At 36.6% G+C, this 15318-nt stretch overlaps 1 protein-coding gene across 1 annotated transcript in view; it reads right to left on the bottom strand.

The window, feature by feature from the left end:
- Nucleotides 1-15318, bottom strand: part of LOC150089496 (dynein beta chain, ciliary-like) — a 1205440-nt gene that overhangs the window by 964491 nt on the left and 225631 nt on the right. Inside the window, 1 exon segment of the mRNA XM_090390004.1 lies at nucleotides 9101-9104. Coding sequence (XP_090246130.1) covers nucleotides 9101-9104 — 4 coding nt within the window.

Raw genomic sequence — 15318 nt, 5'->3', positions numbered from 1 at the left:
CTGGGGTGGATGGGATCTATCCAGTTATATTAAAGGAGGCGGCAAAGCAACTAAGCAAACCCTTAGCCATAATTATGAGAGCATCCTTGGACTCAAGGGAGGTTCCCACGGACTGGAGATGTGCAAATGTATCCCCAATTCACAAAGGGGGATTGAAGGGTGACACGAGTAATTACAGACCAGTTAGTTTAACTTCTGTTCCGGGTAAAATAATGGAGTCGCTGGTTAAAGATGCATTGCAGGATCATCTAGACAAGACTGCAGCAATAATTCAGACACAGCATGGGTTTGTTAAGGGAAAGTCTTGTCTGACAAATTTGATAGGTTATTATGATGTGGTTACAAAGGAACTGGATGCAAAAAATAGTTTTGATATCATATATTTGGATTTCAGGAAAGCTTTTGACACTGTTGCGCATGGAAGACTATTGTACAAATTGGAGCAGAATGGTATTAAGGGTAATTTGCTACAATAGATAAAAGGATTGTTAAGTGCGAGAAGACAGAGGGTGGTAATCAATGGGTGCTGCTCTTCTTGGACTAATGTTATTAGTGGAGTCCCACAGGGTTCGGTGTTAGGTCCACTGTTGTTTTGTATATTTATCAATGATATTGATGAAGGTATATCAGGCTTAATGTCGAAGTTTGCAGATGATACAAAGGTTGGCAGGGTTGTTAATGACAATAATGGCAGTGTACTACTGCAACAGGATCTGGATAATTTGGGCAGATGGGCTAAGAAGTGGCAACTGAAGTTTAACCTTAACAAATGCAAAGTACTGCATATGGGTAGAAGTAACCCCAGAGAAACGTACCAACTGTGTGGTACTACACTTAAGGTGGTAGAAAATGAAAAAGACCTGGGAGTAATTGTGCAGGCAGATATGAAGTTTTCTGAGCAATGCAGACAGGCTGCCAGGGCAGGTCATGGGGTTTTGTCAATGATATATAGGAATTTTGCTAGCAGGGAAAAGGAGGTGATTGTCCCTCTGTATAAGGCAATGGTCAGGCCACGTCTTGAGTACTGCGTACATGTCTGGAGGCCTCATTTTAGGAAGGATGTAGATTTACTTGAGCGTGTACAGAGAAGGGCAACAAGATTGGTGAGGGGAATGAAGGGATCCTCTTACCAAGAGAGGCTTAAGTTCTGCAAATTGCAGTGGCTGGAGACTAGGCACCTGCGCGGTGATCTGATCGAGGTATATAAGGCCTTGAATGGGTTGAGCACGCTGAATTCTGATGGGATCCTTCCACTTGTTCAGATTACGAACCTAAGGGGGCATAAATTCAAATTAAGAAAAGACAGATGTAGAATAGATGTGCGGAAATTTGCCATTAGCCAGCGAGTGGTTAATTGCTGGAACAAACTTCCATCTGTCGTTGTGGAAGTTGATAGGTTGAATAAATTTAAGGAGGAACTGGACAGGCATTTGGAGGGAATGGTGTGATTTTTTTTTTTTTTTTTTTTGGCTGATGCTGCATAAGCTCATACATTTGCTTTCTTGCATCACATGACTACTACTATTACTACTACTACTTAGCTCTGGAGACTAAACATGGGTTCCACCACTTCAAGCTACCAATAAGCAAAGTGGTGGTATTTCACCGGTTGATGAGAGTCATCTACCATCTAGTTGACAGACAAAAGAAATATACTGTACAAAAAGCATACATGGAATAGGACACGGGAATGTCTGCCCGGGGCAAAATTTGATGATGTTGTAGAGCAGATATCATCTTTTGGGAGCACAAAAGGTGATATTGTAGTACACACAGGCACAAATGACATTAGGAGAAGGAGATCTGAAGACTTACTTAACGAGTACAGGCCAATGTTGAAAAAAAAAAAAAAAAGTTGCAAGTTAGGGTGAAATTTGAAAGTGGCTGCAATTGTGCCCAGACATGATAGAAGGAAGTACAGGTAACTAGTACAGGTAGAAGGGTCCATTATTGTTTTCTGTATTCATAAATGATATTGATGATGGTATATCAAGCTTAATGTCGAAGTTTGCAGATGATACAAAGGTAGGCAGGGTTGTCAAGGACACTACTGACACTATGCTGCTGCAACAGGATCTGGAAAGGTTGAGCAGATGGGCTGAGAGGTGGCAAATGAAGTTTAACATTGACAAATGTAAAGTATTACACATGGGAAACAGCAACCCCAGAGCAACGTATCAACTCTGTGGTACTACACTGACAGTGGGAGAGAATGAAAGGGACCTTGGGGGTTGTTGTGCAGGCAGATATGAAGTTCTCTGAGCAGTGCAGACGGGCTGCAAGAGTAGCTCATGGTGTATTGTCAATGATATATAGGAATTTTTCTAGCAGGGATAAGGAGGTGATTATTCCCTTGTATAAGGCAATGGTCAGGCCACACCTAGAGTACTGTATACAGGTCTGGAGGAATCATTTCAAGAAGGATGTAGAGCTGATGGAACGAGTACAGAGAAGGGCAACAAGATTAGTGAATGGAACAAAGGGGTGCTCTTACGAAGAAAGGCTTAAGTTTTGCAAATTACAGTGTCTGGAGACTAGGCACCAGCGAGGTGATCTGAATAGATGCGCATAAAGCATTGAATGGTTTGAGCATGCTCAATGCTGATGGGATTCTTCCTCTTGCTCAGAATAACCACCTGATAGGGCATAAATTCAAATTGAGAAAAGACAGATGCAGGATAGACGTGCGGAAATTTGCCTTTAGCCAGCGAGTGGTTGGTTGGTGGAACAGACTTGCATCCCTTGTTGTGGAAGTTGATAGCCTAAATAAGTTTAAGGCTCAGCTGGACAGGTATTTTGAACGAACAGAGGGGTGAAGTGGAAGTGGTTTTTTTTTTTTTTTTTTTTTCTTTTTTGGCTGATGCTGCATAAGCTTGCTTTCTTGCATCAAATGCCTCTACTAATGCTAATGCTGATGCTAATGCTAAAAAAAAGTTGCAAGTTAGGGTTAAATTTGAAAGTGGCTGCAATTCTGCCCAGACATGACAGAAGGAAGTACAGGTAACCCTCGTATAACGCAGTACCTATACAATGCGGTTTCGATATAGTGCAGTTTATAAATTGTTGTATCGCTTCTTTTCACACACTTTTACCACGCAACTTAAAAATCAAACTTTATGTTCGTTAAATTTGTGTCTGCTCATATAATGGGTGTAGTTTCCAGAACCGAATTTACATAAGGGGAAGCACGCAAGTACATACATACATATTTTTTTGTGTAGTGCCAATTTTTTACCTTATAAAGAGTTAATTGTTGTGCAAGTAGTTATAAATAGTGAATTTATTCCCTTGGCAAATAAAAAATTCATTTTTTGTAGTAATGGCCACCAAAACTGCAAAAGAAGGAAAAAAACCAACATTGAAAAGAAAATTCATTTCTCTAGACGAAAGAATTAAAATCTTGGATCAGTTGAAAAATGGAGAAAAACAAGTTGTTGCAAGGACTTTGAATTTAAATGAATCAACAATTTGTACAATCAAACAAAATGAGCAGAAAATCAGAGATAATGTTATTGCTGAGTCAATGATAAGTGTAAAGCGCCTTGCTAGTGTATGCGATATTTTAATGGAAAAAATGGAGAAATCTCTAATGGTTTGGATTGAAGATTGCACTCACAAGAAAAATGCCTTTGAGTGGAAACCTTATTAAACAAAAAGCACTCAAAATTTATCAATATTTAAAAGAAATTGAACAAGATTTTTCAGAAGAAAGCTCTCAGCATGAATTTTGTGCCAGTAAGGGCTGGTTCGAAAATTTTAAAAAGCAATTTTCTTTGCATTATATTCAGCTCGACATAGGTGCTGCCCGAAAATTTGGAAGAACTTTTAAAAATCATTGAATATAAGTGCGTTTTGGTATTTTTTCCCATTTAAAATGGAAAAAAATACCAAAACGCACTTATATATCGAAAAATGAAAAAACAGCTCCTGGATTCAAAGTTTCTAAAGATAGACTTACTCTACTGTTTTGTAGCAATATGCTAGGTGATTACATGACAAAACCAGTGTTAATTAACCGATCTTTAAATCCTTGTGCTATGAAAGCGATTGACAAGTCCACCCTCCCTGTTTATTGGAGAGCCAACAAAAAGGCATGGCTTACAGCTAGCATATTTGAAAATTGGTTTTTTTAACTGTTCTGTGCCTGATATAGAAAGATAAACAAAGAAAAAGAATATCGACTTCAAAATTTTACTAATTTTAGATAACGCGCCAGGGCACTCAAAAAATGTAACCCATCCAAATATTAAAATAATTTATTTGCCGCCTAATACAACGTCACTTATTCAACGGATAATTTCAACGTTTAAAGCGTATTATATTCGTCAAACACTCTAATTAATTTTGGAAAAAATGGAATTAAATGGTATCTAATCCAAACATGACACTGCCTCAAGAGTGGAAAGAGTTTTCAATATTTAATTGTGTAAAAATTATTTCTCTATGTGTAAAGGAGTTAAAACCCTCTACACTGAAAGGTTGCTGGGGAAAAAATATGGCCTGGAAAATTTTGTACCTCCTGTGGATGCTGAACTAAGTCGTATAACAAACCTGGCACACATTTGTGGTGGCAAGGGATTTTCCGATATGGTTGAAAATGAAATTTGTGAATTAACTGATGAAGAAACAGATTTAAATGAGGAGGAATTGGTTCAATTAATAGAAGACGGCAAACCAAATACAAATGGTGAGGAAAGTTCTACTGAAGATTCTGATTGTGCTGAGTGCGTTAGAGAGTTCAGTCTAAAGAAATTAGCAGGAGGATTAAATTTGGCACAAAAGTTAGGAAGTTATTTTATGGATAATGATCCCTCAACAGAGCGCTCGGAAAAATTCAAAAGACAATTGGACAGTTGTTTAGCTCCATATTATGAACTTAATACAAAATTGCAGCATAGTGGTAAGCAAGGTCTTATTACTGACGTTAAGAAAACCAGCTGAAGTACCCAGTGAGAATTATACAAATGATGTCGAAGAGATTTCAAGTGATAACGACATCCGATATATTTTTTCTGAAGACAGTGATGACGATTAAAATATCCATTTCTTTAATTTTGAAATTTATGCTGGTGTTTGTTATTTGGTTTTTAGGAGCATTAGCAACTAAGGCCATATTGCTCCGGGGCATGCGGTGGGCATTCCCTGACCTTTCCGCATCCTCCATATTTGGTGGTCACGGGCTCGAACGCCGGTCTAATCAAGAAGCGTGTGCAATGCACTGCTGCTCCTGCCCACCTGGCTATGGAGGTGCCTGAAATTTATGCATTATGTGCAATGAAATTTATGTACAATTCTAAATTTTTATCATTTTATGCTATGTATTTGTTAAATAGTTAGTTACATGAATTCTTGAATGAATAAAATGTTTTTGTTGAATGTCATTGTTGTTTTTATAATTAAAAAAACACTACAGAACATAGCCCTATATTCTGTATGAAACCTGAACCTCATATAATGCGATTTCTATAACGCGTGATATTTCTGGAACCTAACCTCCGCGTTATACAAGAGTTACCTGTATATGATAAGAGCCTTGTCAATCAATTCAGCTCTGGAGAGACTGCACAAAGCTCATGGGGTAGAAATTTTCTCAGCTTGGACTGTGCTTGTGAACAGGAGAAACTGCTTCTACAGGGATAGGATGCGCTTAAATAGAAAGGGGGCAAGAATATTTGCTGACACTTCTGATGCAGTATTAGGTAGGTCTGGAAACAACAAACTTGGGGGGGGGAGGATACATAGACAAATAGATTAGTAACAGCTGCAGGCAAAGGTGAAAGTGATTCTTACACTGCTTCTATTGGAATGAGCAGCAGCCTGTAAAGCAAGGTGCCAGGGATTTCGAGGGTTGCTGGAAGTCATCATGAAAGAAGAAAATACATGAGCTGTGTTAGGGTGCATATATATTTATATGACCAGGTGCATATATATTTGCATGTACACCAATGGTAGGGGCATAAAAATAAATTTGATGAATTTGAAACATAAAATCTAAGGCAGTGCATCCATATTTGACATGGTAGCAGTTCAATGTTGAGTCAGTTTGGTTTGACATAAGCACAGGGAAAGCAAAAATGAAAGGAGTGTGTTATAGGCCTAATAACTATGTTGAATATCAGAGTTATTAGTATAGTGCAATAAGGTTCATCAGGTTTGATTATTTATAAACAAGGAAATGTAATATTTACACTAAATTTATGATAAGTCTGTTTTACCAGTTAGAGCATTCTTTGTTCTAACTGTCAATTCCAGCTGCCTATGCTATAGCATAGTGCTGGTATTTTAAAGTTTGAAGAGCTGCTTTTTTGAATTCTACAAGTTATGGATGCAGGGGACATTAATTAGATAGAGAGATTTTTCTCAGCTTGAACTGTGCTTGTTAACAGGGGAAACTGCTTCTACAGGGATAGTGTCACATTGATTAGTTGTATCTAATTTTGGGACAAAATATCACCTTATTGGAAAAGATATAGATTTTAAAGGCTTCGAATTTTAATTAGTAAAGGACTATACAGGTATATAATAGCACTACTGCTGGAGAAAAACATGGTGACCAGCTGAAGTATTTTTTCACGAGAAAACTTTATGAACAAGCTCAAGAATAAATGGATAATGCTAGGAAAGGTCAACAGAACAAGGAGAAGAGGACAGCAAAGAACGTGCTGGCTCGACACCATCAAGAGCAGCACTGGCATGAGCATGAAGGATTTGAAAGAAGCTGTTGACAACCAGACAGCATGGAGGCAACTCGCCCAAAAAGTCTCAGAAAACTCAGTTGGCTCAACTGAATGGATGAAAACAACAACAACAAACCTTGCATTTAGCAGAGTTAAACCAATTGCTTCAGTTGCCACTTCTCAGCTGCCTGTCTACCTAATTTTCATAGGTCTTACTACAGTAATGTACTTTGATTCCTGTCATTAACCACCTTTACATCCTTTGGTCATCTGCAAACTCAGACAATATGCTTGATATGCCTTCATCAATATTGTTCATAAATAAAGCAAACAGTAAGGGCCCAGCACTGAACTCTAAGGGATCCCATTAATAACATTAGTCCAAGAAGGGCAGTGTCCATTTATAATCACCCTCTGTTGCCTGCCACTTAATCCCTTTATCCATAACAGAAACTTTCCCCAATACTCCAATTTGTACAGCAAGCTTTAATGTGGAACAGTGTCAAAAACGTTTAATGAAATCTAAGTATGTGGCATCAGAATTATTTTTTGCATCCAGTTCCTTTGTTAGTGCATTATAATTGTTAATTAGATTGGTCAAATGAGACATCTAAGTACAGGGTGTTCCATGTAAAACCAGCCCACCTCATACTGGTGTAATATTCATTTTTGAACAGCTCTTGCACAAAGTTGTTCAAAGATTGAATTTTAGCCAAATCATTTCAGTTTGTGTTCCTCAAACAGTCAGAATTTGGCGCTTGTAGGTGATAGGTGTGTGAGAGTATCGTCAAGAATGTCATGTTCTGTGCAAGAAAGGATTTGTATAGTGGAAGCCCATGTACGTACTGGCTCCTTTGAGGAAACACAGGAATTGTTTTCTGAGAAATTTCCTATTGCTACCATCCCAGGTAAGAGTACCATTTAGTGCTTGCTTACTTGCAAAATGGCAGACAACAGGTTCCGTTGTAAATGCACCGAGAAATTGTCTACCCTCTGTTAGGACTCCAGAGGCAGTGTTGATCATTCAAAAGAAAATTTTAGCTAACCCCAGAAAATCTATCAGGAAATTGTCACAACAAACTGGAGTGAAACCAACTTCTTGCTTTTGTGTACTTCATTACCTGAAATTGAAACCCTATTGCATGATGTGTGTCCAAGAATTACTGCCACCTGGTGCAGCAAAATGTCTGAATTATTGTAAGTAGCTCATTAACAAGATTGCAGACTGTGAACTCGATCCACTATTTAGTTTCATGAGTGATGAAGCATGGTTCCATATTTCTGATCATGTGAATTCTCATAACACTCGATGCTGATGTGTGCCGAAAATCCTAACAACTTACATCAGAAACCGCTTCACGACCAGAAAATCAGGGTATGATGTGCAGTTTGATCATTCAAAAGAGAATTTTAGCTAACCCCAGAAAATCTATCAGGAAATTGTTGCAAAAAACTGGAGTGAAACCAACTTCTTGTTTTTGTGTACTTCATTACCTGAAATTGAAATCAGGGTATGGTGTGTGGTTTCTGCAATCAAATCATCAGCCCATTTTGACACTACAGTTAACACAGGAGTTTTTATCTTCAGATTTTTGAGAACTTCTACACTCAGTTGGCAGAACACGAGCATGAAAACTGCTACTTTCAACAGGATTACAGCACATGTTACACGTCTTGTGAATCACTGGCCCGTGTTCATGACAGTTTCACAGAGGAACACCGCCGCATTCTCCAGATTTGTCTTTGTGTGACTTTTACCTGTGGGGATATTTAAAAGGAAGAATTTATGAGCACAACCCCACACACCGTAAATGAGCTGAAGGACAGCATTCAAAGAAATATCAAGGCTATCAACAATCACTGTTTTGCATTGGGTCACCATGAATATGATTACACATGCACAAAAGAGTATAGATGCACAAGGACATCGTCTCCAGCATCTCTTATGTACATTCAGAGAGAATAAATAAAGTTAATTTTGACTGAGTTTTTTTGTGTTTATCTCATTTTACTCTTGTCTAGATTTCCCTAATTATTTTGCCAGTGACTGGGGCTGGTTTTACGTGAAACACCCTGTATATGATGTCAAAATTATTTTTTTTTAATTTAGTTCCTTTGTTAGTACATAATTGCTAACTAGATTGGTCAAATAAAATCTCTCCTTAACAAATCCATGTTGTGATTTACATATCACTGCATTAATGTCAAGATGATCCTGCAATATTTCTTTAACCAATGACCTTGAACACAAGGAAAGTGCAACCATGCACACAGACATGTCACAAATCAATTAACGAACATAGGTTTACTACGTAAAACAATCAGCCTGTTATAAATTAATAGTTCTCTCTCTTTCTCTCTATTACTAATTAGACAACTGCTCATCACACAACAGCTTGTATCAATTTCTCTATTGTAATTACGTTACTAAAAGAATAAAAAAACATAAAATTCATAAAAATAAATTGGTGTTTAATATAACTGTATATTTAACCCAGCAGTGGTCATAATCCAGTTTGGTGCGATGGGGGTTGTGCTCTACCTGTCAGGTAACCAACTTTGTTTTTTATTTATAGAAAAGATTTGTGATTTCTGAATTCTGCTTGCAGTATCCCAATATGTCATCTTTTATTAATTGATTTCCACAATTCATTATATCTAAATTTTTATTTTTTTAATAAGAAAGTTAAATATTTAAAAATTCTTTGTTTTTTCATATGTTCTTTTAAATAAAAAAAATATAAATTCTGCTTACAGAGAAAAAAAAATTACAGCCATAAAATATAAACGTACAATTAATAGTCTCTTCCACTTTCCAGTACAAACAATAGTTAAGATGTAAAATTTCTGCTTATATATTATGTATGAATGCAAAAATATGCAGCAACTTTTATTAATTCTGCTTAAAATTAAAATGAAATGTTACAATCATAAAATATGTTGTTGTTATGTTGTTGTTATTTGGTTTTTAGGAGCATTAGCAACTAAGGCCATATTGCTCCGGGATATGCGGTGGTCATTCCCTGACCTTTCCGCATCCTCCGTATTTGGTGGTGACGGGCTCGAACCCCGGTCTAATCAAGAAGCGTGTGCTGCGCACTGCTGCTCCTTCCCACCTGGCTACGGAGGCGCCATATAAAATATGTCTGCCAGGGGCAAAAGTTGATGACGTTATAGAGCAGATATCACCAATGATATTAAGAGTAGGAGAACGGCGGAATTACTTAGCAAGTATAGGTCAAAGTTGAAAAAAAAAAAAAGACGCGAGTTAGGGTTGAATTTTAAGATGTCTGCAATTCTGCCCAGACACAACAGGAGGGAGTATATGATGAGAGCCTTGTCAATCAATGTGGCCCTGGAGAGATTGTGCAAGGCTCATAGGGTAGAATTTTTTTCAGGCTGATCTGTACTTGTTAACAGAAGAGACTGCTTCTACAGGGATGAGATACACTTAAATAGAAAGGGTGCAAGAATATTTGCTGATGCTCTTGAGGCAATATTAGTCAGTCAGAAAACTGCTAGATTGGAGGGATACACGGACACACGGACTAATAGATTAACAGCAGCTGCTGGAAGACGTGAAAGTGATTCTTGCACTGTTTCTATTGGAATGAGCAGCAGCCTCAAAAACAAGGTGCTGGGGATTCAGACTCTGCTGGGAGTCATTGCGGTACAAGTGAACACATGGGATGTGTTAGGGTAGCTAAGAATAGCAACAGATGCATGTATACTTGCGTATACACCAATGCTAGGAGTTTGGTAAATAAATTTGATGAATTTGAGGTGTTCGTCAAAACAGCAAACGCTGACATTGTTGGGATATCAAAGACATCAATGGCGTCACACAGATATAAGGAATGCAGAATTGGAATTTGGGGAGTACAATGTGCACAGGAAGGAGAGACAGAACAGGAAGGGAGGAGGGGCTATACTATTAGTTAAGAAACAAAATCTAAGGAAGTGCATCAAGTTGACATGGGTGGACAGTGCAATACTGAGTCTGTTTGGTGTGACATAAACACTGGGTTTAATTTCCCAGATCTTGACCGGAACTTGTGGATTGGTCATTCGCACACAAGCAAGGCTTTTGTGGATTTATTGGATGATTGTTTTCTGCAGAAGCATGTTTGGGAGGCAACCAGAGGGAATAATACACTTGATTTGATTATCCGTAATGATTCTTCATGCATTAAGAATCTGCAGATAAAGGAGACATTAGGTGTCAGTGATCACAGCATGCTGATGTGGGATTTACTCAAAGAGATAACTACCACCAGGGGTAAATGGAAGGGTTTTTGCTTTCGTAAAGATGATTACGGAAGTCTGAGAAAGTTTTTAAAGTCTATACAGTGGAACCCACTGATGATGCTGCCAACAGCAAATTCTAAATGGGATGCATTCAAAGAATTAATCTTGGCAGCTACTAGTCTTTTCATACCAACTAAGAAATACTGTTCAAATTTAGACCTAAGTAGATGTCAGATAAACTAATGAGACATGTGGTAGAGAAGAAAAATGCATGGGATACATATAAATTAACAGGTGTCACAGAAACCTATGGTGATAGAAGCTGGTCTGTAATCTAGAAGGAAGGGGATGAATCAGATTGGTCCAATTAATATTGATTGTTCAACTGTTAATGATCCTGCTCAAGTAGGTAACAAACTGAATGAGTATTTTGCATCTACATTTACACATGAGGAGTTATTCAGGGAGGGGAATACCAGAGGTGTATTAAACTGTGGTAGTAAGTTAAATGATTTTTTAATTGCTGAGAGTAAAGTGGAGGAGAAATTGTTGAAGATAAAACACAAGAAAGGCACCTGGGGTGGATGGGATCTATCCAGTTATATTAAAGGAGGCAGCAAAGGAAGTAAGTAAACCCTTAGCCATAATTATGAGAGTTTCCTTGGACTCAGGGGAGGTTCCCATGGACTGGAGATGTGCAAATGTGACCACAATTCAGAAAGGAGGATCAAAGGGTGGCCCAAGTAATTACAGGCCCAGAGGTGGGCCGTTCCGAGGGTGCAAAGGGTACACTGACCCTGGGCACCAACGTCCAAAGGGCACCTGAAAACTTGAAAATTACATATACATATGAAGAAAATTTTAGGGGGGTGGCGCTAAATTTCAATTCGCACCCAGGCGGCAAATTGCGATGGGCACCCTGGCACCACATACCCTAAGAACATCCCTGTATAGACCTGTTAGTTTAACTTCTGTTCTGGAGAAATTAATGGAGGAACTGGTTAAAGAAGTACTGCAGGATCATTTAGACAGGGCTGCAGTTATAGTTCAGACACATCATGGGTTTGTTAAGGGGAAGTCTTGTCTGACCAATTTGATTGGATAGTATGATTTGGTCACAAAGGAACTGGATGCAAAAAATAATTTTGATATCATATACTTGGATCTTAGGAAAACTTTTGATACTGTTTCACATGGAACACTACTGTATAAATTTGAGCAGCATAAAAGGGTAAAATGCTGCTATGGATAAAGGTACAATTGAGTGGTAGAAAACAGAGAGTGGCAATCAATGGACACTGTTCTTCATGGATTAATTTTATTAATGGAATACCCCAGCATTCAGTGTTGGGTCCATTGTTGTTTTCTGTATTTATTAATGATATTGATGAAAGTATATTAGGCTTAATCAGGCTAAGTTTGCAGATGATATGAAGGTTGGCAGGGTTGTTAATGTTACTAATAACAGTATGCTGCTGCAAGAAGATCTAGAAAAGTTGAGCAGATGGGCTGAGAGATGGCCACTGTTTTACATATATGTGATATGTAAAACAGTGCATACATATATATTTCTGCCTTGTAATTACACTTGCATGGTTTTTCCACTTAGTATTCTGTTTAGAAGATATTATCCATAACATATTTTATGAAATAAATAAATATATGACAAATAAATATCACTTTATTTTTAATGTGTAATAAATGAAATATAAAATGATCAGAATCTGATTTACTGAATAAAAATATTCAGTACTGTTATATAAAAAAATTAACACTGAAAACCTGGACTTCATCTTTTTCAACTGAGGTGCTCTTCAAGAAAATAATCACAAGTATATTTGTGGGGCAAAAGGAAACCTTTCCACAGTTCTCATGTATTTTTTTGATCACATATTTTTAGATAATTATTCTGGGAAAGACTTAAAATATTCCTACCAATGATGAAGCTATGATTTAGTTAGAAAGCAGTTTAGAAAGTTCAGAGGTGAGCATAACTGAAGCATTTACTTGGACTAGAATAGCATGGATACTACTGTTTTGTTTTTTTTTTTCAATCCATTAAGTTTTATTTGTTATTACTTACAGAAAATAGATTAAAATAATGATCACTTCTAGGAAACAGTTAAACTAATAAAGCTGTATTCTTCTATGAAACAGATGAACTAGAATAGAAACTGTTCATATTAATCAAAAAATGGGAGCAACAACTGCCAGGGGATATATGCTTAAGAAAACAAAAGTTAAAAAAAAATGGAGCATGGTGCCTGTCTAGTTCTTTTGTGAAATTACTCTTTTGTGCCAAAGTCAATTCAAGAACAAACTGAGTAAAACTAAATCTATATTTATGAAGATAGAGGAAGTTTCAATCATTAAACTTTAACCAAAAAATAATCTTTAACCACACCACAAATGTTATCCTCGCAAGTCACCCTAAGAGGTCTTGTGTGATACTAACATGTTAAAAAATTACATAAAAGTAAATAAATTAAAATACAATAAAATGATCTAAAAATATTATAAAAATAATAAATACAAAATCTCAAATTTTCTAAAGCCAAGGTTTTCTTCATCAGCAGGTTATATATTCTGATTGCAATGTACATCCCCTATCTAAGTACATGGTATGGCATGGTTGCCACAGTACCATCACATGATCCCTTTCAAAGTCCCATTGTAACACCAGACATGTCTCTTTATCTGGACAGTTGTCAGCAAACTACTTGCTTATGAAAACTACAGATTCAATTATGGGATGCATGTGCCATCGCCAATCATGGTTCATAACCCTTTGTGCTGTTGCTATATGAAAACACTTGAGCCACTTCCAGTCACAGAAGCTATGTGCATCAACAATTATCATATGACAACAATCTTAACAATGCTTAACCGAAAATCTAACAACATGCTTATATATAACTGGCTGAACCCAAATTGCATTAAATAATTTTTGAAATGTGCCAAATAATGGAACTAATTTCACCCTTGTATTCAAGATAGCATACCAAAATAAAATTATTTCCATTGGGATATTCTACAAATTCATTTAGATCAGACAAAATTATTGGGAAGAAGTGAGTGCATGATGTGCACACCTACACACAAAAAGACAAAGACATAGTAATTTCATGAGCCATTTTCCTCACTTATAATAAGATAAAAGTAATCTAAACTCACAGATCAATCCACTGAAAATTATTATTACAACCCACACAGTTCAACAAATAAGGAATTATCTCATTTCATTCAGCTGACTTTATCAACCCATTATTGATGGTATGGGGACTGATTAGATCCAGGAGATTTTTATTCCTTTCATGCTTATAAACATCCCCCTGTTCACTTGGCTGAAGAAACAAACTGTCTTACAAGAAAATTGATTTCCTTTAATTTGACTGCCAAAAATTTGAGATATCTGTATTAATTGTAGAGCAAAGAGAAATAATATGGAGGATAAAGTATGAAACATATGATTAACCCAATTGTTAATAAGGCAGCATTTTGTATCTGGCTGAAAATGGAGAAAAACAGTTTCTCGTAAAATAATTCCATTTAACTCTCTCTCTCTTTTTTTTTTTGAAACTTTTTTTTAAGTTTTTGCTGAAAAAGAATTGGAACTTTTTGGTTTATTGAACAATGTAATCTTCCCATTTTATTAATGTAACTAGTTTGAAATGTCATTTTTTTGTTTTGTGTGCAAAGAGAGATTTGCATTTCAGCATTCAATTGATTTATACGAAAGTGAAAAATGGGGTTTCTGTAAAGAACTAAAGTGATACAGAAACAGAAGATAAACTCTCTGTTTACCTTATGTTGTGCTAAAATAAAAATATGCTACTTATAACAGATTCTCTCTCTCTCTCTCTCTCTCTCTCTCTCGCTGTGTTTTATAATGCATATTACAATAATAATTTGTATTTGCTCTGGTAACAAAACTTCAAGGAGTATTATCTAAAACTGTTATCAATTAGAAACAACTTCATGATCAACCAAACACAAAAGCGTGCACAGTCCTTATAAAAGACTGGTTTTTGTTTTTTTTTGAAGAAAGATATTTTTATAAAAGCTTTCTTGGATGTCCAATTGTTCTATTAAAAGTTTTGACAATGGAAAATATCTTTTGAAAATAGTGATAAAAAACATTAAAAACTGTATCAAACAGAAAATGTTGTACTGTCCTAGACTATGCCCCAAAGTAGAAATAGGTTTGTGCTACTCATAACAGATTGTCTTTTAAAACCTATATGACACTGTCCTATCATTAATATTCAGATACTTGCATATCTACAAATAACTTATTTATGTGAAAACTAATAAAGTGTGCTGAAATCTTTAGCCTTTTTTGCAGCCTCTAGTCTTTGTGAAACACTCTCCACCAGTTTTTTTTTTAAATGTC

Source organism: Mastigoproctus giganteus, chromosome 2 (genome assembly GCF_048544385.1).
Source record: "Mastigoproctus giganteus isolate SK-2022 chromosome 2, ASM4854438v1, whole genome shotgun sequence".
Lineage (NCBI taxonomy): Eukaryota > Metazoa > Arthropoda > Arachnida > Uropygi > Thelyphonidae > Mastigoproctus > Mastigoproctus giganteus.
The sequence above is the reverse complement of the archived record's forward strand: the minus strand, read 5'-3'. Positions and strand labels throughout refer to the sequence as shown.